The 22529-nt window shown below is 40.7% G+C and overlaps 1 protein-coding gene and 1 pseudogene across 1 annotated transcript; one reads left to right on the forward strand and one right to left on the reverse strand.

The window, feature by feature from the left end:
• Positions 1 to 1916: 1916 nt before the first annotated feature.
• Positions 1917 to 3365, reverse strand: LOC114033782 (annotated as a pseudogene).
• Positions 3366 to 9973: 6608 nt separating this feature from the next.
• On the forward strand, positions 9974 to 21494 carry LOC114033783 (17-beta-hydroxysteroid dehydrogenase type 6-like; the record flags this gene model as incomplete). The annotated part of the gene is made up of 5 exons (XM_027849417.1): positions 9974 to 10061; positions 10611 to 10675; positions 15067 to 15393; positions 17813 to 18071; positions 21331 to 21494. Coding segments are annotated over exons 3-5 (736 nt in total), but the record flags the coding sequence as incomplete, so codon positions are not given.
• Positions 21495 to 22529: the final 1035 nt, after the last annotated feature.

Below are 22529 nucleotides of genomic sequence, written 5' to 3' on the forward strand. Positions count from 1 at the left end.
ATCATGTGCTATAGTTCCACATGCTCCTTATATTCCACAGGGTCCTCTGTCTCATCAAGTGTTGGATCATTTTCTTTAATTTTATAGTATTTATTCATAGATGCCTGAATTAATTTATTAGATCTGAAGGCCATATTTTCTTATGTTGTTACTGTTTCTCCTATTGATCTTGAGGTCTTTGAGATTCCTTCTTCCTGAAATCTTTGGTACTTTCAGTGCACCCCCCCATTATCATTCACTTCTTGACTCCCTCTCCTGTGATTGTGGTCTTCTTGGGGGCTGTATCTTAAAGCACTTCAGTTCCTTCCACATTGGAAAATTCATAGTTCACCAGCATAGGCCTTTGCCCCAAGTGAATTTTGAGTGGTCAGAACTGACCCCAGCTAGATGCTGTGCTCTTTCCCTCATGCTTGATGGAGCGTTGTATATCCCAGCTCCAACATATGGTGTCCTGCCTTGGTGACCTGTTTCATTCCCTTTCTTCAGATGACCTTGACCTCCAATGTGAATGAATAACTGTGTCCAAAGTGTGCTGTGGACCTGCTATTCCTGGTGTTGGGCCTGCTCATCATTATTGCTTTACCACTAAAGATCTACTGTGAGCTACCCCAAACATCATCCACCACAGAGATCTGGAACTTGGCTCTTATGAAGTGGGGAGGTGAAGACTTTCTGAATTTTATTCTCTTCCATGGTATTGTGCTCCTTTATGGGACTATTATGTTGCTTACTTTTTCATTGTTGCTCTTTTTTTTTTCTTTTTTATAGAAATCAGGCTTTATAAGTCCACCTTTCAGCTTTAGATACTGGGGAATGGATGTGCAGGGTTATTTACATGTTGTCCTGTCCATCAGATATGCTATAACTTACTGCTATCAACAACAAACAAACAAACAAATATATATACATATACACACACGTATATATGTATATAAATATCTTCTGATCTATACACAATTGTCCAGATACATCCATATCTCTTGACACTGTCAACACCTTCAGGCAGCTAGTTCTGTATGTCACCCCTCTCTCCAAGGTTCTGTTTGGCAACCAGCCCCTTGCTTGGATCTGCTGGTGGCAAGATGGTGGCCTCAGAGCCTGTGTCCCTCCTCCCAGCTCTTCCCTGCTCCCCAGAGTGTGTCCAACTAGCCTCTGGACAGAGAGATTCTTCTGGAGGTGGAGGTGGGGAGTGGGAAGAAGAGAGCCTGGTTGGAAGGCTGCAGCAAGGAAAGGGAGAACTCATGCTGGGTTAGTGTGTCTGTCCTTGATTGTAGATCCAGCCCTATAGATTAGTGTAGTAGATAAGAAAGGAATAGGTCTAAGAATGTCTCCTCCCCTCCCTCCCCTCTTCCCCCGCCAGTTCCACAGACACTCTGGTTTATATGTCCCATAGTGGCCCAGCTAGGATGGGGGACTTGGACTGATTTAATGGTTTTTTTTTTTTTTTTTTTTGGTGAGGCATTCAGGGTTAAGTGACTTGCCCAGGGTCACACACCTAGTAAGTGTCAAGCGTCTGAGGCTGGATTTGAACTCAGGTACTCCTGACTCCAGAGCTGGTGCTCTATCCACTGTGCCACCTAGCTGCCCCTGATTTAATGTTTTAAAAAAATTAAAAAGTTTTTTTTTAAATGTTTGCTAAAGATTCAACTCTGACTTTTTTCCTCCTGTGCACAATCTTGAAGGAGAGAGCTTCAGCTCCAGCTTGTCCTTGGCCAGTGCCTCTGGCTGGATCTTTCTGCTTGGAGATCCAGGGCAGGGGGGCAGAGGCAGAGGAGCCCCAGTAATCTGTCCTTGTCTAGGATAGTGAGGCTGGGGAGGGCCAGAGAGGGATGAGGAGGAGAGAGAAGAGTCCTGGGGCTCAGAAGGTCCAGCAGGCAAGCCCTTGGCCAAGAGATGACCAAACGCTGCCCCACTCCTCACACTTGGGAGTCAACTCCCAGGCTGTGGAACTCATCAGGTGTCTTGTCACTTTGGCTAGCTCCCTCTTGCCAGAAGCCAGAGGCAATTTCATCAGAAGTCCAGCCCCTTGTCTCAGGGACTTTGAAGTAGGTGAAGATGAAGAAGAGGATGAACAGCACAGTGAAGATGATGAAGACATAGGGGCCACACAGTTGCTCTACACACTGGAAGCACGTTCCCAGAAGAAAGTTGGAGGCCAACCACAGCAAAGGCAGCTGGGTAAGGGCCCTGGCTGAAGAGCTCGGTGATGATGACCCACGGCATGGGACCAGGGCTTATCTCAAAACCACAAAGCCAAAGATAGCTATGATGCTTATGCAGGACATCCAGGGGAGCTTGTCCAGCAGGGCCAGTGCGATTGCCATGAGCACAGCGAAGCCTGCCATGCCTGCTAGGCCAATGAGGTGAAAAGTCTGGCATCCAGCCCACAAACAGTGACACAACAGTGAATGCAGTATTGACCACCCCTGAACCAATGGTGGCATAGACTGGCTGTTCCACTCAAGACTTCTCAAAGATGCTGGTGGAATAATAGAAGACAGCACTGAAAGTGGATAGCTGCTGGGATAGCTGGAGCACCACTGCCATGAGGACAGGCTGCCAGTACATGGATGAACACAACAACTCCAAGATGGTCATCTTCTTCTCACACATCATCTGCTGGCTTTCCTCCTTCATCTCCTGAAGGTCACTACTCACATCAGTGGTTCCCTGAAGTTTCTTCAGGATGCTCTTGGCTTTGTTCTCTTCATTGTGGTTGAAGAGCAGGAAGTGGGGGCTGTCAGGACAGAAGGGCGGCAGGGCACGCTGGATCAAGGATGGGATGAAGATGAAACCCAAGAGAAGGGGCCACAGTTCTTCATTACCCATGATGGAGTCCAGATCAAACGTCTGTGTGATGAGGATGCCAATGCCAATGCCTAGTTGGTGAAGGGTGCCCAAGTCTCCACATAAAGCTGTGGGTGACACTCCCCCACATACCTGGGCACAAAGCCTGTGGTGAGGCCAGAGTACAAGCCAATAATGAAGCACCCCAAGATCAGCATCTCAAATGACATGGCCATTTTGGAGAAGCCCATGAGCACAGCAGCAATAAAGGCCAGACTGCTCATCATTAGCATGGAGTTCCAACGGCCAAGACGACTGACAAAGAGACCCACAAAGAAAGGGCCGTTCCTACCACCAACGGAGAAGATGGACATGAAGAGGGACCACAAAGTGGTCAGGGTGGTGGATGATATGGGTTCATTATATCGATTCACCCAGATACTATTGTAAAATTCTTCTCTCACCTTCTCTGGGGCACTGATGACTCCAGCGTTGTAGCCAAATTGTAGAGAGCCCAGTACGGCACCACCCATGGCCAGCATGAGGGAGTCTGTAACCTGCTTGCCGCTGTACTCCATGTTTCTCCAGCCGCTGCCTATGCTGCCACCACTGTTTGCGCTCCAGCTTCAACTCGGATATCCAGGGATCTAGGGCCGGAAGCTGGGGCATGCAGCGTTCCCCTGTGCTCTGCTCTTCTCCCTACTCTCTTTTATACTATTTTCCTCTCCTCTTTTTTCTTCCCTTTCTTCTCTGCCTTTTTCTTTTCTCCTCTCCTTTCCCTCAACTATCTTTTCTCCTTTCCTTCCCTTCTCCCTTCTCTCTGGTACTGAGCCCCAGGGGCCTTGCTGCTTGGTCCACTCCACCGAAGCCATACCTATCTTGCTCTTGCCAGGAATGCCGAGCCTGTGGTTTGTAGAGGCAATATGTGGCCAGGACCCACTTTCTTTGATTGGCTGTGGGAGCCAATGGGGGGCTCTTTTTTGGTTTTTGTTTTACTTCCACTAAGCTTCCTTTTCAGTCCTGTCTAGACCAGGCCTCTCACATTTCTAAGGTTAGAGTTGTTCATAGTGATCCTAAGGCCATTTAAGTGGCGGCTGGTGCCCCAGAAGACTTTTAGGACTTTGCCATCAATAAGTGGAATGTGGTATGAGCAACATTTACTTAATGTAGGCTTTGTGTAGGCTTCTCAGTCAACTAAGGCATAAAAATCTCAGCCCAGGAAGAACTGAGGCATCTTAGACTTGATGACCTACTTGTTGCTTTCTAGTCAATGCACCTTCCAGCAGGATATACCTCCATATGGGGATGAGGGAATCTTGTATTCATACGAATTCATGAAGGGAGACCTTATCTATGGCCATCTGAACCAATACTGCATCCTTCTGACTTCTCTTTTCACACTCTTCTTGAGTAAACTTTCTTTTTATTAAATGTTACATGGTCCTCTAATTGTCTCATTTGTTCCCATCCTGAGACTGTGCCATTGGCTTGGACTGAGTCAGACTAAGCTCAGAAATGTTAATCTTGCTGTTTCTTCATACCCCCACCCCCCCAGCCCCCCACTGCTGTCATCTTTGTGGCTACAAACTACCCAAAGGGAGAAAGGAGATATAATATCACTTTGGTGGAGAGCGAGATGAAAGGGAAGTAACTTACAGTGTTTCCTCTTCTCTCCTCCCTTGCAGATGTGTACTATTTGGTCAAGTTTAGAACTGTTATCTCTAAAAGTGGTATTGTCTTAAGTTTTTTCAGTATTTGTGTGATACTATGTTAACAGATAGAGAGCTATTAGAATCTATGCCAATTCTACTTACTTAATTGAGGGTGGTGAGATTGCCGTAAGGAGAGAGAACAACCTCAGAAGGGAAGTTGTTATAAATTATGTTGCATTTTTTCAGTGCAGACTGGTTAAGGGTTTTAGTCAGTATTTAACTGAAATTAGATTGCATTAGACAGAGAAAGCAAACAGTTTTTTTGGGGGGCTCATTCTTCTGAGATATGGGCCAATAAAAGAAAGATAAGCCCTTGAGGGATTTAAGCAAGATACTAGTTATTTGCCTTGGGAATGACAGGAAAAATTCCACCTCTTACCCTGTGAAGGGAGAAAGGGAGGAATGAATTGCTGAGGAAGAAAGCCCTATACCAAGATAAGGTAGAAATGGGTGTGTGATTTAGATATAAAGGGTGATACCATAAGCAAATTAGGAGAGCAAGGAATAGCTTACCTGTCAGATCTGTAGAGAAGGGAAGAATTTATGACCAACCAAGAGAGAGAGAATATTATGAAATGCAAAATGGATAATTTTGATTACATTAAATCAAAAAGTTTTTCATAAACAAAACCAATGCAATCAAGATTAGAAGGAAAGCAGAAAGGTGGGAAATAGTTTTTATAGCCAATGTTTCTGATAAAGGCTTCATTTCTCAAATATATAGGGAACCGAGTTAAATTTATAAGAAAACAAGTAATTTCCCAATTGATAAATGGTCAAAGCATATGAATACACAGTTTTCAGATGAAGAAATTAAAGCTATCTATAGTCATATGAAAAATGCTCTAAATCACTATCAATTAGAGAAATGCAAACTAAAACAATTCTGAGGTACCACTTCACACCTATCAGGTAAATGTTGGAGAAGATAAGGGAAAGTTGGAACAATAATGTATTGTTGGTGGAGTTGTGAATAGATCCAATCATTCTGGAGAGCAATTTGGAACAATGCCCAAAGGGCAATCAAACTATGCATACCCTTTGATCCAGCAATGCCACTACTAGAGTTGAATCTCAAAGACATCATAAAAAAGAGAAAAGGACCTACATGAAAAAAACTATTTATAGCAACTCTTTTTGTGGTGGCAAAGACTTGGAAATTGAGGGGATGCCCATCAATTGGGGAATGGCTGAACACATTGTGGTGTATGAATGTAATGAATACTATTGTTCTATAAGAAATGATGAGCAGGCAGATTTCAGAAAAACCTGAAAAGACTCACAGAAACTGATGCTGAGCGAAGTGAGTGAGCAGAAATAGTAGCAACACTGTGCAATGATCAACTTTGATAGATAGCTCTTCTCAGCAATACAATGATTCAAGGCAATTTCAAGGGACTTATGATGGGAAATGCTATCCGCATCCAGAGAAAGAACAATGGAGTCTGAATGCAGATTGAAGCATACTGTTTTTTTCCTTTTTTGTTTTTTCTTTCTCATGGTTTCCCCCTTTTGTTCTGATTGTTCTGATTCTTCTTTCACAACACAATTAATGCAGAAATATGTTTAGCATGAGTGTACGTGTATAACCCACATCAAATCGCTTGTTGTCTTGGGGAGGGAGGAGAAAAGGGAGGGAGGCAGGGAGAAAAAGTTGGAACTCAAAATCTTGCAAAAAATGAACATTGAGATACTATTAAGTGCAACCCCATCCAAAACCCCCCAAAATGTTATCAATTGATTAAAAAAAGAAAAGGGGAATGAATTCTTTTCCTGCCTAGGCTAAGGAGTAATTGTAGTTCATCTTGCCTTACTTGACAATGCTACCTGGCAGACCAGATAGCAACTGAAATCTCTTCTACCTGTAAGACCACGATTCTGATTTTTCTGTAAGAGGCCACACTTTCTGTTCCTGCTTCTGGGTTAGTGTTCACAGCTCACAGACAATCCTGCTGGAATAAGAAAGAGGGACAACTGGAAGGAGAAAGAAAGGTCTTAAAAAGGTAAGTCCTAGTGCTAACCCTGTCTTCAACCCAGTTTAAGCCTCTAGTCTAGTGAGTTGTGAAGGTTGGCAGGACTGGCTTAAGTTATCAACCCATGATACAGAATAGTCAGGCTGTTGTCAGTCAGGAAGACTGTTTCCAACAGCTCCTTCAATGACTGTTGCTTTTTGTAGCTTGGAAAGTCTCTGGGTAGTTCACAGATTCTCTTTGTGCTGTGTTTGGAGGAATTTTGTACAACATTTGTACAATTTTTTTTTTTTTTACTAAGATCTCTCTGTCTCTCTTTCTACTCTCCAAAGCCTTTTCTTGCACTTCGGGAAATACTGAACTCTCTCATTTTAAGGTCTTACATAGTTCTTTCTTCAGACAACCTTATAAGATAGGGAAAAATAACAACTGATATTTCTATAGTACTTTAAAGTTTGCAAAGTGACTTTTATACATTTGTTCACCTGTGCCCCACAATAACGCTACAATGTTTGACATTATCCCCATTTGAAAGATGAGGAAGGCTGGGCATGGTGGTGTCCGTGCTGGACAGCTGTAATGCTGGTGGATTGCTTGAGTTTGGGAGTTCTGAGCTGCAGTAAGGCACAAAATCTAGCATTGATATGGTAGGCATTCTGAAGTGAAACACCACCAGGATGCCTAAGGAGGGATGAACCAGTTTAGGTTAAAAAAAAAAGTAGGTTAAAACTTTCATACTGATGAATATTGTGATTATGTCCATGAGTGGCCACTATACTGCTTGCCCAGGCTTGCCCAGGCCCATATCTATTAACCCTTGCTGCTATTACTATTATACAAAGGACACACAGTTTGAGAGGTGAGGTGAGTTGCCCATAGTCACCTAGCTAGCAAGCATAAGAACTGAGATTCGGATCGGTTTCCTAACTCTAGTTCAGGGTTTTTTCCCCTACACTATCATTTTGTAAAAGTTGCTTCAGATGCAAGGATTTCTATTAGTATCCCACAAATCCTCTCTATTCTTCTTCTTTTTTAAAAGAGGCAATTGAAGTTAAATGACTTGCCCAGGGTCACACAGCTAGTAAGTGTCAAGTGTCTGAGGCTAGATTTGAACTCTGGTCCTTCTGACTCCAGGACTAGTACTATAATCCACAGCACTACTTAGCTGCCCCACCCTTTCTCTCAACCAACCCACCAACCAATCAAAGTAAAAGCATAGTATAGATAAATGGTCGAAGGATATGAACAGGCAGTTCTCAGATGAAGAAATTAAAACCATCTATAGTCATATGAAAAAATGCTCTAAATAACTATTGATGAGAGAAATGCAAATCAAAACAACTCTGAAGTACTACGTCATACCTATCAGATTGGCCAACATGACAAAACAGGCAAATGATAAATGTTGAAGAAGATGTGGGAAAATTGGAACACTAATGCATTGTTGGTGGAGTTGTGGACTGATTCAACCAGTATGGAGAGCAATTTGGAACTATGCCCAAAGGGCTATAAAACTGTGCATACCCTTTGACCCAGCAATAGCACTTTCTAGGGTTGTATCCCAAATAGATCATACAAATAGGAAAAGGACCCACATGTACAAAAATATTTATAGTAGCTCTTTTTGTGGTGGCCAAGAATTGAAAATTGAGAGGATGCCTATCAATTGGGGAATGGCTGAACAAGTTGTGGTATATGAATGTAATGGAATACTATTGTGCTATAAGAAATGATGAACAGGCAGACTTCGGAAAAACCTGGAAAGACTTCTAGGGTCCGATGCTGAGTGAAGTGAGCAGAACCAGGAGAATGTTGTACACAGTAACAGCCACATTGTGTGATGACTAATATTGATAGACTTAACTCTTCTCAGCAATACAAGGATCTAAGACATCTCCAAAAGCCTCATGATGGAAAATGCTATCCACTTCCAAAGAAAGAACTATGAAGTTTGAATGCAGATTGAAGCATACTATTTGCTATATTTTTTCTTCTGTTGTGTTTTGTTTCCTCTTTTTGGTGGTTCTTCCTATTGGTTCTAATTCTTATTTACAACATCACGAACATGAAAATATGTTTAATAGGAATGTATATGTAGAGCCTATATCAGATTGCAAGCCATCTTGGTGAGGGAGGTGGGGAGGGGGAGAAAAAATTGAAACTCAAAGGCACATGGAAGTGATTGTTGATAAATCAAAATAAATTAATAAAAAAAAGCATACTATAGGCTGGATATTGTGCTAGATGTTGGGGATACAAAGATAAACTCAAAATAGTCTTCGCCCTCAAAGAGCTTACATTACAACATTAGAGGCAGCTAGGTAGTACAAAGCTGGATCTGGAGTGAGGAAGTAGTAAATATCCTGTTTCAGACATGTGACCCTGGGAAAGTCATTTCACCTGTCTCAGCCTTAATTTGCTCATCTGTAAAATGGAGATAATTATAGCAGCTCCTTTACAGGTTATTGTGAAGATCAAATGAAATGACACATGTAAATTACTTTGTAAATTTTAAAGCACTACATAAAGATTAATTATATTATCAATGAGTACATATGTAAGCATATGCTAAACATACGCTAAATAAATATAAGATAATTTTGTCCTTCAGTGTAGTATGTGCTTTGCAACCTCAGCAACATGGTGTAAGAACAGCTAGGTGGCACAGATAGAGTGCCAGACCCAAAGTCAGGAAGACTCCACTTCTTTAGTTCTAATCTGGCCTCAGGTACTTATTAACTGTGATGCTGGACAAGTCACTTATCTCTTTGCTTCAGTTTCTTTATCTGTAAAACAGGCTGGACAAGGAAATGGTAAACCATTCCAGTATCTCTGCCCAGAAAATCCCAAATGATGTCATGAAGAGTTGGACATAACTGAACAACAACATGGTGTAAACTGATGGGAGGGAGTGTGTGTGCTGAGAAAAGCATCAAAAATGCTCTTCTAGGGGCAGCTAGGTGGCACAGTGGATAGTGCTTAAAGCCTTGGAGTCATGAGGACCTGAGTTCAAATGTGACCTCAGACACTTGACACTTACTAGCTGTGTGACCCTGGGACAAGTCACTTAACCCCGATTGCCTCACCAAAAAAGAAAAAAAGATATTATAGGGCATCTAGGTGGCGCAGTGGATAGAGCACTAGCCCTGAAATCAGGAGGACCTGAATTCAAATGTGACCTCAGACCACACTTGACACTTACTAGCTACGTGACCCTGGGCAAATCACTTTGCCCCAATTGCCTAAAAAAAAAAAATGCCCTTTTAACTTCCTTTCCATCAGTGACATAGATTCATGGGCTCCTGAGCTCTGAGCCTAGGAAACTCAGTTGGGACAGGACAGAATGAGACAAGTCTAATTTTCACCACAAGAGGGTGGTGTTGTTTAAAAAGAAAAACCAATCCAACTACTTAAAAACCAGTTTAGATGAAGTTGTAAAGGCAAAGGGAGGAGACAGATAGCAGGGTGGTGATTGGTACTTTGCCCAGCTGAGAAACTATTAAATAGTTTCTTCCTACCAGCTAAGACTTCATCTACACCTGTCTGCTCAGATGCGTTGTGAAGAGTAGATTGGGGAAGAGGCAAGGAGAAGGTATGGGGAAATGGGAGAGTTGTGGTGAGTGGTCTCTCTGGTTTTTAAAAATCCTCAGAAGACAAGGTTCTTCAGCTGTACTCAAGATCTTGTTTGGGGTGAAACAAAACATGAATAACAGGAGACATTTGCTGGAAGGCCATTACATTTTTTTTTCTCTTGCAATTTTGATTGATTGATGGATTGGTTTTTCTATTTTGCCTGAAGAATAGTTGGGCAGTGTCCTTCCCCTTCTCTCCCAGCAGTAGGGTTGTGGGTCATTAATGTTTCTTGGACTTCACAAAATATGATCGTGGTCTGAAGACCTTGAGAATTTATAATATTGTGGTGGGGGTCAGGGAGGAGGAAGGTTGGCTTTATGCATAAGCAGAGTGGGACTGTGACCTATGAACTGTGATTGCCAATTCCTTTTGCTCAAGAAGATTATCATCATAACATAGTGCCTGAAATTTTACCAGTAGATGTGAATTCCTTGTTGAACATGAAGAGCTATAGCATAACATGAGTTTGAGTTGGAAGATCAACTAATCCAATCAATTTATTTTGCAGTGTAGCAAATGAAGCACAGGGAAGTGAAGTGAAGTGAAGGGCCCCCTCCACAGATAACACCACTGGTAAGTTGCAGAGTTGATCTCTGAACTTGGGTTCTTTTGCATCAAAATTCATTATTCTTTCTCCTTCTGATCTTAAAATGTATAAACCCCTTTGGGGCTTAAAATGTTAAAAATATTCTCAACTAAATCTTTATAGGGATTAATTACTATTTAACTGAGAGCAAAATAAATACCTGCTAGGCATTAGAAAAATATTTATTTAGAAAGTCTGGCCCAATCTTAGACCCCGAGCTAATAATGACTGTTCAGTTTGGGAAGTAATGAAAGAGTGAGAGTGAATCGTTATTTGGAGAGTGGAAACTGAGGAATTGAGTAATGGGGCAAAGGAGTTTAAAATCATCCTTTTTCTTGTGGATTCTTTGATTATGGCAATTAAGACTAGGTGCCAGTCCTGGGGCAGATTTTGGAAAACGAGAGAAAAGGGAGTTTTAAAAACTGTTTCACAAGACTTGGGCTGTGCCTTTTAATTTCAATGTCAAATCTTATTCTTGAATCTCCCAAGCAAGTATAGGCAAATCCTGTATACTTTCCTCTGGCAGGGATGGTGATAGTATTGGTGGTGGTTCAGATACATCTAATATGCAAATATTTCAACAAATGGATCCTGTTATTCCTTCCCATTGGTTATGTTTCTGACCTCTGACATACATATATAAAGAGGGAACAGCATAAATGAGAAATCCAGCAAAAGAAGAAAATTATTTACAGGGATGCAGAGAGTAATACTTCTTTCTTTGAGGCTGAGTAATAGCTTGCTAAGATTTTTGTCTACTGATATGAAGGTTGGCCTCTGAAGATTCTTTCCCTGAGCATCAGGCCTCCCACTATGACCTTCCAACTCACCACCTTCTTCAGCATGTTGGTGATCTCCGTGACTCTGGTGCCTGGGAACTCTCTTTAACTGTTGAACCATTCTTTCTATCCTCAATAATTTACCTACAGCAAACATATTGGCTAAAGTAAGGGCAGTTAGGTGGTACCATAGCGCATGGAGTCCTGGACTTGGAATCAGGAAGACATCTTCATGAGTTCAAATCTGCCTCAGACACTTATTGGCTGTGTGACTCTGGGCGAGTCACTTATCCCTGTTTGCCTCAGTACCTCATCTGTAAAATGAGCTGGAGAAGGAAAGGGCAAATCATTCTAGTATCTTTGCTAGGAAAACCCCGAAATGTGGTTGACTCAAGAGCTGAGGCTCTGCCCCGTAAATGGAGTTTTGTCTTTTCCACCTTTTCCCTTAGATTGAGCCTCTTCTTTCCCAGAGGTCAGATAACCACAAACCATTAAATCTAGGCTACCCTTGTTCCCTTCCTTGTGTGTGGTGCCTGGTAAAACTCCCAGCTGATGTGCTCCCTAGACTTATTCCTCTTCCTCTCCCCAAATAGGGAGCTATGAAACTGAGGCGGCTTGGTTGTGTAGTGGGTAGAGTGCAAGACCTTGAATCTGAGTCCCAGTCCTGCCTCAGGTACTTCCTAGCTCTTATGGCCATGGAAAAGTCTCTGATTTATTCTCAGTTTCCTCATCTGTAAAATGGGGATAAAAATAGCACCTTACCTCCCGGGGTTGTTGTAAGGCTCAAATGAGATATTAATTGTAAAGCACTTAGCACAGTGCCTTGCATATAGTAAGTACCCTATAAATATTAGCTATTGTTATTATTATGAAGATGGGGATAATAATAGCATCTATCTCACAGGTTGTGGGATCAAGTGAGATAGTATTTGCAAAGTGCTTATCATAATGCTGGCACACAGTAGTTGCTATATAAATGCTAGCTCTTTTTACTTAAAAATTCGTTGTTTTTTTTTTTTCTATTTTTTTTTAGGCAATTAGGGTTAAGTGACTTACCCAGGGTCACAAAGCTAGTAAGTGTTAAGTGTTTGGTCTGAGGCCGGATTTGAACTCAGGTCCTCCTGACTTCACGGCCGGTGCTCTATCCACTGTGCCACCTAGCTGCCCCAAAAATTAATTGTTAGTAAATCTGTAATTATCCTTTGACTAAAATGTACTTAAAATTTTTATATTCACAAAGGTGATTTTTAATGAGCAAAGTTTATCTAAACTACCAAAGACTAGTCTGAAAACAAATTTGTCATATCTAAATTCACCTTGCTTAGATTTCTGACTTTTTCAGGAAAAAGGATTCAACAATTTGTTTTTTTTTTTTCCATATGTCTTCAGAATTTCTTTCTCTCCTCAGGAATTTATCTGGGCTATAAGGGGCCTCCAACTGTGCTGAGGCGGGGTATGTCTTACCCTCCTAAGGGTAGTAGCAGACTTTCTCTTTCTTCCACCCAGGCCTATCTCTACACAGCCTCCAAGTATGGAGCCTCATACATATCTACCGTTTTGGTTTTAGCTTTTTCCCTACTCTCCCAAATCTTCTCTGCAGTTCTATTGACTGGTCCTCCCCAACTATGTCTGGGTTTCAGCTCGTCTCCTGGTAGCCTGTCCCTGGTCTCACCACCTTGGCTATTCTCTAACAGGAACATTCAGGATATGCGGTCTCTTCTTCTGACTAGATCCCCAGCGTGAAGCCCCTCTAAGAGATCATGTTGGTGATAATCCTAAGTGGGAAAGAGGAGCAGTTCTGTAAGGTTTTTTTGTTTTGTTTTTGCTTTTTGGTGAGGCAATTGGGGTTAAGTGACTTGCCCAGGGTCACACAGCTAGTAAGTATCAAGTGTCTGAGGCTGGATTTCAATTATCTGTAAGGTTTAAAAAACAATCTTTCTTTCCTCTGGTGCTCTTTATTATTCCTGGGGTTTGTTAGGTTAGAGCTGCACTTGGCTAGAAAATTTCACATTTATGTTATTATTATTATTATTAAACTTTTCATATATTAACTTTTTTTGAGGGGCTTTTGTATTTTTTGAAAAATTCTTATTTCTGCTCTTCTATGTTTAAGAATCTATCTAGAGTTGGCCCTGGTAAAATTACATATAGGCTTCCCACTTCAATCCCCTAAATATGTCTTTAAACTTTTCTTGAGAAGTGGGTTAGTTGGGGGGTTACTTGCTATAGGGAGCATGGTTTGCTTTCTTCCTGCTCATTCCAGCCTTAACTCTGGGCATTTAGGAATCTGTGGATTGACCTGTTCAAGGAATTTCTTGTCAGTGAGTCTTAGGGATTCCACATCCAAATTGGAACTACTTCTAGGTTCTTTTACTTGTAAAAATGAAGACTCTCAACAAATCTCAGCCTCTGAGAACATCAGGTACTTTTATATAGTGCATTTATATAGTGCATCTCATTTGTTCGTCATAACAAACCTAGGAGGTAGTTGCTAGTTATTATTATTGCAGTTTTACAGATGAAGAAATTGAGGCAAGCTAAATGTCCTGTTTCTGGAAACAGAGCTAAGGAAGATTTCAGAGGGAAGTTTTGAACCCTTGTTTTCCTGGTTGCAAGTTTCTGACACTTGGTCCACATCACTCTAATCCATGTAATACCAGTGAGAGGGATTCAGGCTATCTGTTTATCTGATGGGGAAAGGTGGAGTTTGGTCTTCATGTAGGGAGCGATGTAGATCTACCCCTCCCAGAAAACAGAAGAGGGAAGGGGAAGGAGACCAGAAAAGAATAAAAGAAATGCATGTGTCTGCTTGAGCTTTGAAATAAGGATAACTAGGGATGGCATGGCATGAGGGTGATGTGCAGGGAAGCATTCTTGGCATTCCTGAGAGGCAAGTTCGTAATGAGTGACTGCTAAGCATTTTTATGGTTGTGTGGTTGTTGTACTTCATTCTTGAAGAGGACCAAAATGACATCACTATGTTAGAGTCAAGTTACAGTGTGTCTGACTGTGGCTGATCAGACCAGTACGAGCCTGGAACGCTTTACCACAGGTTGGACACAAATAATCCGTGTGAACATTTAGGGGTAGATTCTCTAAATTTGCGCATCTCACGTTTCTTTTGAGCTATTTCAATTCTGCTTTGCTCATAGAGCACGCGGCACCTTCCCGGGCAGTCCTGTGCCAGTGTCTTCCATGTCATGTAATCGATTCCAAAGTTCTTTAACCATTGAGGAAATGACCCCATTAACATGGCACCAGAATCATGGAAACTTCCAGTGGTCAGGGACCTCAGTCGTATAGTCCAATGCCCAAAAGTGGCTTTGGAGACCTGGGTTCAAGTTGTCGCTCTGACATATATTGGCTATGTGACCCTAGGCAAATCACTTGACTTCTAAATGACTTAGGCAAGTCTCTAAGACTATCTCTACCTTACAGAATAGGTACTTACCTGTTTTGGTAAAGACAGCTCTCTTTGCTAGGAATTCTCTACTAGTGAAATTGGTCTGGTCCAAAAGAAAACTATTAGAAAAAAAAGGCTTCTGGAGGATTGAAAGACAGCAGAGCAGTTAACATTTTTTTTCATGCTTTATTTATAGTGATAGACCAAGCCATGTGGCTCTACCTGGTCTGCCTTATTGGCCTTTACTATCTCTTTCGCTGGCACCGGGAGAGGCAGGTGGTGAGTAACCTTGGAGACAAATATGTCTTTATCACCGGTTGTGACTCTGGATTTGGGAATTTACTGGCCAAGCAACTGGACTTTCGAGGCATGAGGGTGCTTGCAGCCTGTCTGACAGAGAAAGGGGCTGAGCAGCTGAGGCATGGGACTTCGGACAGGGTGGAGACAGTGATCCTGGATGTAACCAAAACTGAGAGCATCACCGCAGCTGCCCGGTGGGTGAAGGAGCATGTGGGAAATAAAGGTATCAATGAAAGAGAGTCATTATTTCATTTTTCTTAAATCCTTAAGCATGAAGAAGGGATGTGTGATGTTTGAAAGCTTCATTTTGTCATTTAGGAGGACAGTGAAGGCCTTTTGTATTGTTTTCATATGCTCAATAGTTTACCTTGTAAAATGAGCACTGGGGATTTGCAAGTGTTGTTTCCATCTTGCAATTAGAAGATTTAGAGGCATAATCTTTTTTTTTTTTTTTTTGCTTTTTGGTAAGTCAATTGGGGTTAAGTGACTTGCCCAGGGTCACACAGCTAGTAAGTGTCATGTGTCTGAGGCTGGATTGGAACTCAGGTCCTCCTGACACCAAGCCCAGAGCTCTAACTACTGCACCATCTAGCTGCCCCTAATTAAAGGATTTAAAGACATAATCTTTAAAGCGCCAAAAAACTTGACTAGGATTGTTCAGAAAGTAAGTTTACAAGGTATTTTTTTTAAATTGATTTTTATCACAAGGCAAGCATGATAATTGTTGAGGCAACAACTTATTGCCACTTTTTTTTCCTGCTCAATTATTTTTTATTATGAACAAGCAAAAAAAAAAAAAGAAATCCATGGACATTACTCCAAATTCTTTTTTTTACTGTCTGTTGTTGGACATCTCTCCCAGGATACCCTTTAGGCTATCAAACTCAACATATTCAAGACAGAATTAATTATTTGGCCTCCTAAGTCCATCTCTCCTCCAACAGTATCCTCTTTCTAGTCACCCAAGTTGCTGGTCTTGGAACCATGCTAAATAAATTCTTTGCTCTCCACCCATATTCAATTAGTTGCCAAGTATTGTTAAATGTACCTCATCAATATCTCTCTTTGTCTCTTCTCCATTCATGTGGCTGGCCACTCTAGTTCAGGCCCTCATTAGTTCTCATGGACCATGGTAATAGTCTCCTGATTGCTACCCTTGCTTTGTATCTCTGCCTTCAATCTCTCCCCCACTCGAATTTATCTTCCACACGGCTACCAAAATAATCTTCCTGACCTCTCTCTTGCTCCAGAATCTCCAGTGCCTCATTGCCTCTGGGATAAGATATAAACTCCCTAGCTTGCCATTTGATGCCATTTACAAACTGGCTGGGGGTCACTTATCCATGCTTTATTCTATGACTTCCTTTCATGTAGCCTGTATCCCAAAGAAATTGGCCTATTTGTGTTTTCCTGAACTTGGCATTCTGCCTCCTGCCTTTGTACCTGTGCAGAGGCTGTCTGTCCTCCATGGCTAGAATGCATTAATGCCTCTTAGCATCATTTAAAGCTTAGCTTATGTGCCCCCTCACATGGGCAACCTTGTGTGATCCTTCTGGATGTAAGCATTTTCCATTTCTGCTCAAATTAGCCTACATTTACTGATTTTTAAAATTTATTTTTCAGTGTAAAAAATAACTAATTTTTTAATGTTTATATCATCCACATTTCCTTACCTGCCCCTCTTCCTACTTGCTTCTAGAATACCATTCTTTATTAAAAAGGATAAAAAGAGAAGAAAACAATTTAGCAAAACTACCCAACATATCAAAAGTCTGACATCATATATAGTATTTCACATTCATATTCCCCTACCTCTGCAAAGGAAACAGAGGAGCCTTTTCACATCTCTTCTTTGGGGCCAAACTGGGTCGTTATAGTTTTGTACCATTCAGTTTCCATGGTTTTGTTGTTATTCTTTCCATTAATATTGTTGTAATCATTGTGTATATTGTTTCCCTGGTTTTACTTACTTCATTTTGTATAAACATTTCCCATGCTTCTCTATAATAATAATATTCATTATTTTTTGTAGTACAGTAATAAATCTTTGTGTTTCTAAATATATCTTTGACCTGGGCTCCAAATCTAGAGAATAAGGAATTTTTGTACTTGGTGGTATGCTAGATTCCTTATTAAATCAATCAATCGAACAATTAGGCTACGATCTGTGATTTCATCTGTGTGGGGAACTTACTTGTGTAGAAACTGCCAATGGAAATAGGCAACTTATTTATAAATTATAGTCTTTTAGAATTGCCTAGAACTGAGAGGTTAAATAACTTGTTCAATCAATCAATCAATAAAAACCCCTTACAAAACCCCTACTATGTTCTTGGCACTATGTTAAGTGCTGAGGATACAAAAAGAGGCAAAAGACAGTCCCTGACCTCAAGAAGCTTATAATCTAATGATTGTAATGATAATGTTCATGATCATACAACTAATATATATCACAGGCAGGGCCCAAACTGAGACCTTTCTATCTCCAGTGCTCCCTCTACTGTTCTTTACTGCCTCTCGTTAAATTCATTAGGGTTGGAACATATTAGAGGCTATACCTGAGGTTAGTCTAGGTGTGCTCTAACATCCTTTTCCAATGCTACATGTTAACTCACTTTTGATTTTGATTTATATCTTTGTAGGACTCTGGGGCCTCGTCAACAATGCAGGAGTTATCTATCCAGATGTTTGCACTGAGTTGATGGACAAGCAGGACCTCATAAAGACACTGGACGTAAACCTGATTGGATTAATTGAGGTGACGCTAAACATGCTGCCAATGTTGAAACAAGATAGGGGAAGGATTGTCAATGTCTCTAGCATCATGGGGAGAATTGCTTTCTATTCAGTGCCCTACTGTTGTTCCAAGTATGGAGTGGAAGCTTTTTCAGATTGTCTGAGGTAACTATCATTATACTTTATTCATGCAAACATCAATCCATCCATCCAGGGGAGAGGAAATGGAATCAGGGAGAGTATCTCAATCCTCCAAGTAGATGAGGCCCTGAAACTGGGGCAGCAGCCACGTGAGTGAAGTGAAAGTGTCAAGGTAGAATTCACAAGATTTGGCAACTGATTGGGTATTAGGAGAGAGTGAGAATGAGCAGTTGAGGATGTCTTCAGGAATGGGAACCTGGGTGACTAGAAGGATTGTAGTGCCTTCAACAGAAATAGGGAGATTAGGAAAAGGAGAGTATTTAGGAAGAATGACAATGAATTGTTTTGGACATTTTGAGTTTGAGAGACCTATAGGATGTCCCATCCATACTGGAGATGTCCAATATGTCCAGTTGGTGACATGGGCCTGGAGTTTGATCAAATCAACAAATATTTATTCATCACCTATTATGCACTAGGAAGAGAAACTAGGAATGGATATATAGATGTGACTGTCATCTGAAAGAGATGATGATTGAATCCGCTGGGGTTGATAAGATTACCAAAAGAAAGGATAGAGAGAGAAGAAACCTACAACAGAGCCTGGGGAACATCAGTGGGAAGGGTGTGGGATGTGTACGGTGATGCAGTGAAGGAGACTAAGAAGTGACCAGAATGAGGACCAGGAGAGAGCAGCGTCTCCTGCAAATACTGAAGCTAAAGCTTAAATACTTTGGCCACATAATGAGAAGACAGGACTCATTGGAAAAGACCTTGATTTTGGGAAAGATTGAAGGCAAAAAGAAAAGGGGACGGCAGAGGATGAGATGGATAGATAGTATATAGAAAAGAGAAAGTGGAGGATAGAAGGGCCTGCCATGCTATGATCCATGGGATCACGAAGAGTTGAACACTATTGAATAACCCAATAGCAAAGACAGCAATAAGATCAAATGAAATGATTTTTAAGGACGAGGACGATATATTGTATTGCATATTTGTAAGCAGAAGGGAAGAAGCCATTGGCTGAGGAGAAATTGAAAATTAAGGAAAAAGAGGGGATGATCAAAAAGGCATATTCCTAGAGGAGATGGGATCAAGGATACAAGTAGAGGAGTGATGATTAGCCAGAGAAGGTCTACATTTTCCCCTAAGACTGAGGATTCCAAGTATATTTGTATTTGTCCTTGGAGGTTGTGGTCACATTGAAGCATTGTAGCCACCTTAAGTGGCTACATACATAGTCATATTTCTGTCATCAGAATTCCACAAACAGGACACTCTATCTCTTGGCTGTAGGCGTTTTCTCTGGCTGTCTCCCATGCTTGGGATGCTGTCCTTCCTTATCTCTGTCTCTTGGCTGCCCAGGACTAAATCCCAGCAAAAATCCTACCTTTTACAGGATGAGGATACCTTTCCAGATTCCTTTTAATTCTAGTGCCTTCCCCCCATTGATTATTTCCTATATATAGCTTCTACATAGTTGTTTGCATGTTGTCACCCCCTCTAGACTGTGAGTTCCTTGAGGGTGGGGACTTTCTTTTGGCTCTTCTTGTATCTTTAATGACTAACACAGTGCCTGGAACATTGTTGTTTCAGTCTTTCAGCTTCCTTTCTTTCTTTCTTTCTGACATCTTTCTTTCTGACTCTCCTCATGGACAAGTACATGAAGTTTTCTTGGCAAAGACACTAGAGTGGTTTGCCATTTCTTTCTCTGGTGTGTCCTCATTTTACAAATGAGGAACTGAGACAAACAGGGGGTAAGTGACTCGTCCAGGGTCACACAATTAGCAAGCTTCTGAGGTCGAATTTGAACTCAGATTTTCCTGACTCCAGGCCTGGTGCTCTATCTACTGCACTACCTAGCTGCCCACCTGGGACATAGTAGGCACTTCATAAATGCTCAGTCAGTAGACTGACATTTAAATTTCCTAAAACATTATTCAAGAGAGGGACTGAGAATCATTCCAAAAGTTGATACATTCCTTTGTTTACTTAAGGTGATATTATTTTAAGTCAGAGGGATGAAAGTAATAATAGCATCTATAGAGTTTCTTTTTTTAATTTTTAGGCCAGTTGAGGTTAAGTGACTTACCCAGGGTCACACAGCTAGTACGTGTCAAGTGTTTGGTCTGAGGCCAGATTTGAACTCAGGTCCTCCTGACTCCAGGGCCGGTGTTCTAGTCACTATATCATTAAGCTGCCCCCTATAGAGTTTTAAAGTTTATAAATCTCTTTCTTTCTTCCTTCCTTTCTTCCTTCCTTCCTCCCTGCCTTCCTCCCTCCCTCCTTTTTTTCTTTCTTTTTTCTTTCTTTATTTTCTCTTTCTTTCTTGCCTTCTTGTTTCTCCTTCCATTCCTTCTTTCTGTCCCTTCTTTCCTTCCTTCCTTCCTTCCTTCTTTCTTTCTTTCTTTCTTTCTTTCTTTCTTTCTTTCTTTCTTTCTCTTTCTTGCCTTCTTTTTTCTCCTTTTTTCCTTCCTTGGTTCCTTCCTTCCTTCCTTCCTTTCTTCCTCTGATTTCATCTGTCTAGGAAGCTCCCAAAGTAAAAGCCCCACTCCCAATGCAGATTTGCCATTTCTAGTCTTACAGAGTTGTCTGAGAGCAATCAGGGCCCAAGTGACTTTCCCATGGAACACCTAGCCAGTATGTGTGAGAGGCAGAATTTAGATTCAGTTCTTCTTGGCTCTAAGGGCAGTTCTCTATTCACTAGGCCGACTGACTGTACTGCCTTGTCTGCAGAAGGCACTTAACAAATGTTTGTTGAGTGAATTAATCAATATTAAGACACTTGTGGGGAAAGCTTGTATTTAGTTGTGCGCCTGTTGTCTCCCTCATTAGATTGTGAATTTCTTGAGGGCAGGGACTCTCTTTTTGTATACCCAGTGCCTAGCACAGTACCTGAAGAATAGTAGGCACTTAATAAATGCTCAATCAATAGACTGCTATTTAAATTTTCAAAACATTATTCAGAAGAAGTGAATACTAATGGGACTATTATTAGCCTCATTTTGCAGATGAGGAAGCAGAATTTCAAAGAAGTTAAAAGTTAGCTAGCTGTTAAATCTCAGAGCAGGGACTTGACCAAAATTGTCTAAATTAATCTGTAGCCTGCAAGGATCTGTTTCTGCTTGAGTTTGACACAGTCGGACTAGATAACCTCTAATGAGTAGTGATCTCATGAGAGATTTCACAAGTTCTTGAATAATTTGTATTTTCTTTCCATGAACATTAAAATTGAGGGTGTGTTTAAACCATCGTGTTAACTTGGGTGAATCTGTTTCAGGCTTGAAATGAAACATTTTGGGGTGAAAATCTCCATGATTGAGCCTGGCTATTTCAGAACAAACATGACCAACAGCCAGAGGGTCCAGGAGAGATACAGAAATTCTTGGAATAAAAGTCCAGCGGAGATTAAAGAAAGCTATGGACAAGAATTCTTTGAGAAATGTGAGTTTCTCTTTTTTGACTGAGATAGTGTGTTCTATGAAGTGGGAAATAAAAGGAAGAATTTAGGCATTTATAAGAATGTCTTTGAGGGGGGTGTTTCAGCAGGAAATGATATGCTTGTATAGATTTTAGGATTATATGAATAGTGATATCTCAAATAACAAATCCTTTGAGAACAAATCTTTCAGTGCTACTACTCATAACTCACACTTAGTACTTTATTTTTTTTTTAGAGTTTCTCCAAATTTTATTTCCTAATTTCTATCTTCTACCCTTATTCCAGACTATCCTTCCCTTATCTTTTGAAAAAATGTTTTTATTTTTTCTCATTTACATGTAAAAACAATTTTAACACTTTTTAAAACAATTTTTGAGTTCTAAATTCCCTCCTCACCTCTCCCTTCCTTGAGAAGGCAAGCACTTTGATATAAATTATATATGTGTAGTCATATAAAACACATTTCCATATTAGCCATGTAGCAAAAGAGAACACATTTAAAAAAAGAGAGAGAAAACCCAAGAAAAATAAATAAAGAAAAAAAAAGTATGCTTCAATCTGCATTTAGATTCCATCAGTTCTTTCTTTTGAGGTGGATGGCATTTTAATAAAATATTTTATTTTTAATTTGTGGAATAAAACAAGCATTTCTATAACACAGTATAATAAAAAGATAATTACACATGAAACTGCAAATCCATTATGCACAATTTGCTATTCCTTCTAAACATACAATAGTTATCATGTAAATTTTTTTTTCTTTTTTTTTCTTCCCTCCCACCCTGGAGATGGCCACAATTAGACACAGATTGGTGTATACACACACACACACACACACACACACACACACAAACATACACATATATATATAAAATTATTCTGTACTACTTCCATTTATCAGTTCTTTCTCTGGATGCAGATAGTGTTTCTCTTCATATGTCCTTTATTTTTAATTTGTGTACTTATAATAGTCAAAATGACTTAGTTGATCAAAATTGTTCTTAAAACAATATTGCTGTTACTATATACCAGGGGTA

Source organism: Vombatus ursinus, unplaced genomic scaffold, assembly GCF_900497805.2.
Source record: "Vombatus ursinus unplaced genomic scaffold, bare-nosed wombat genome assembly UNPS02007398.1, whole genome shotgun sequence".
NCBI classification, from domain to species: Eukaryota; Metazoa; Chordata; class Mammalia; order Diprotodontia; family Vombatidae; genus Vombatus; species Vombatus ursinus.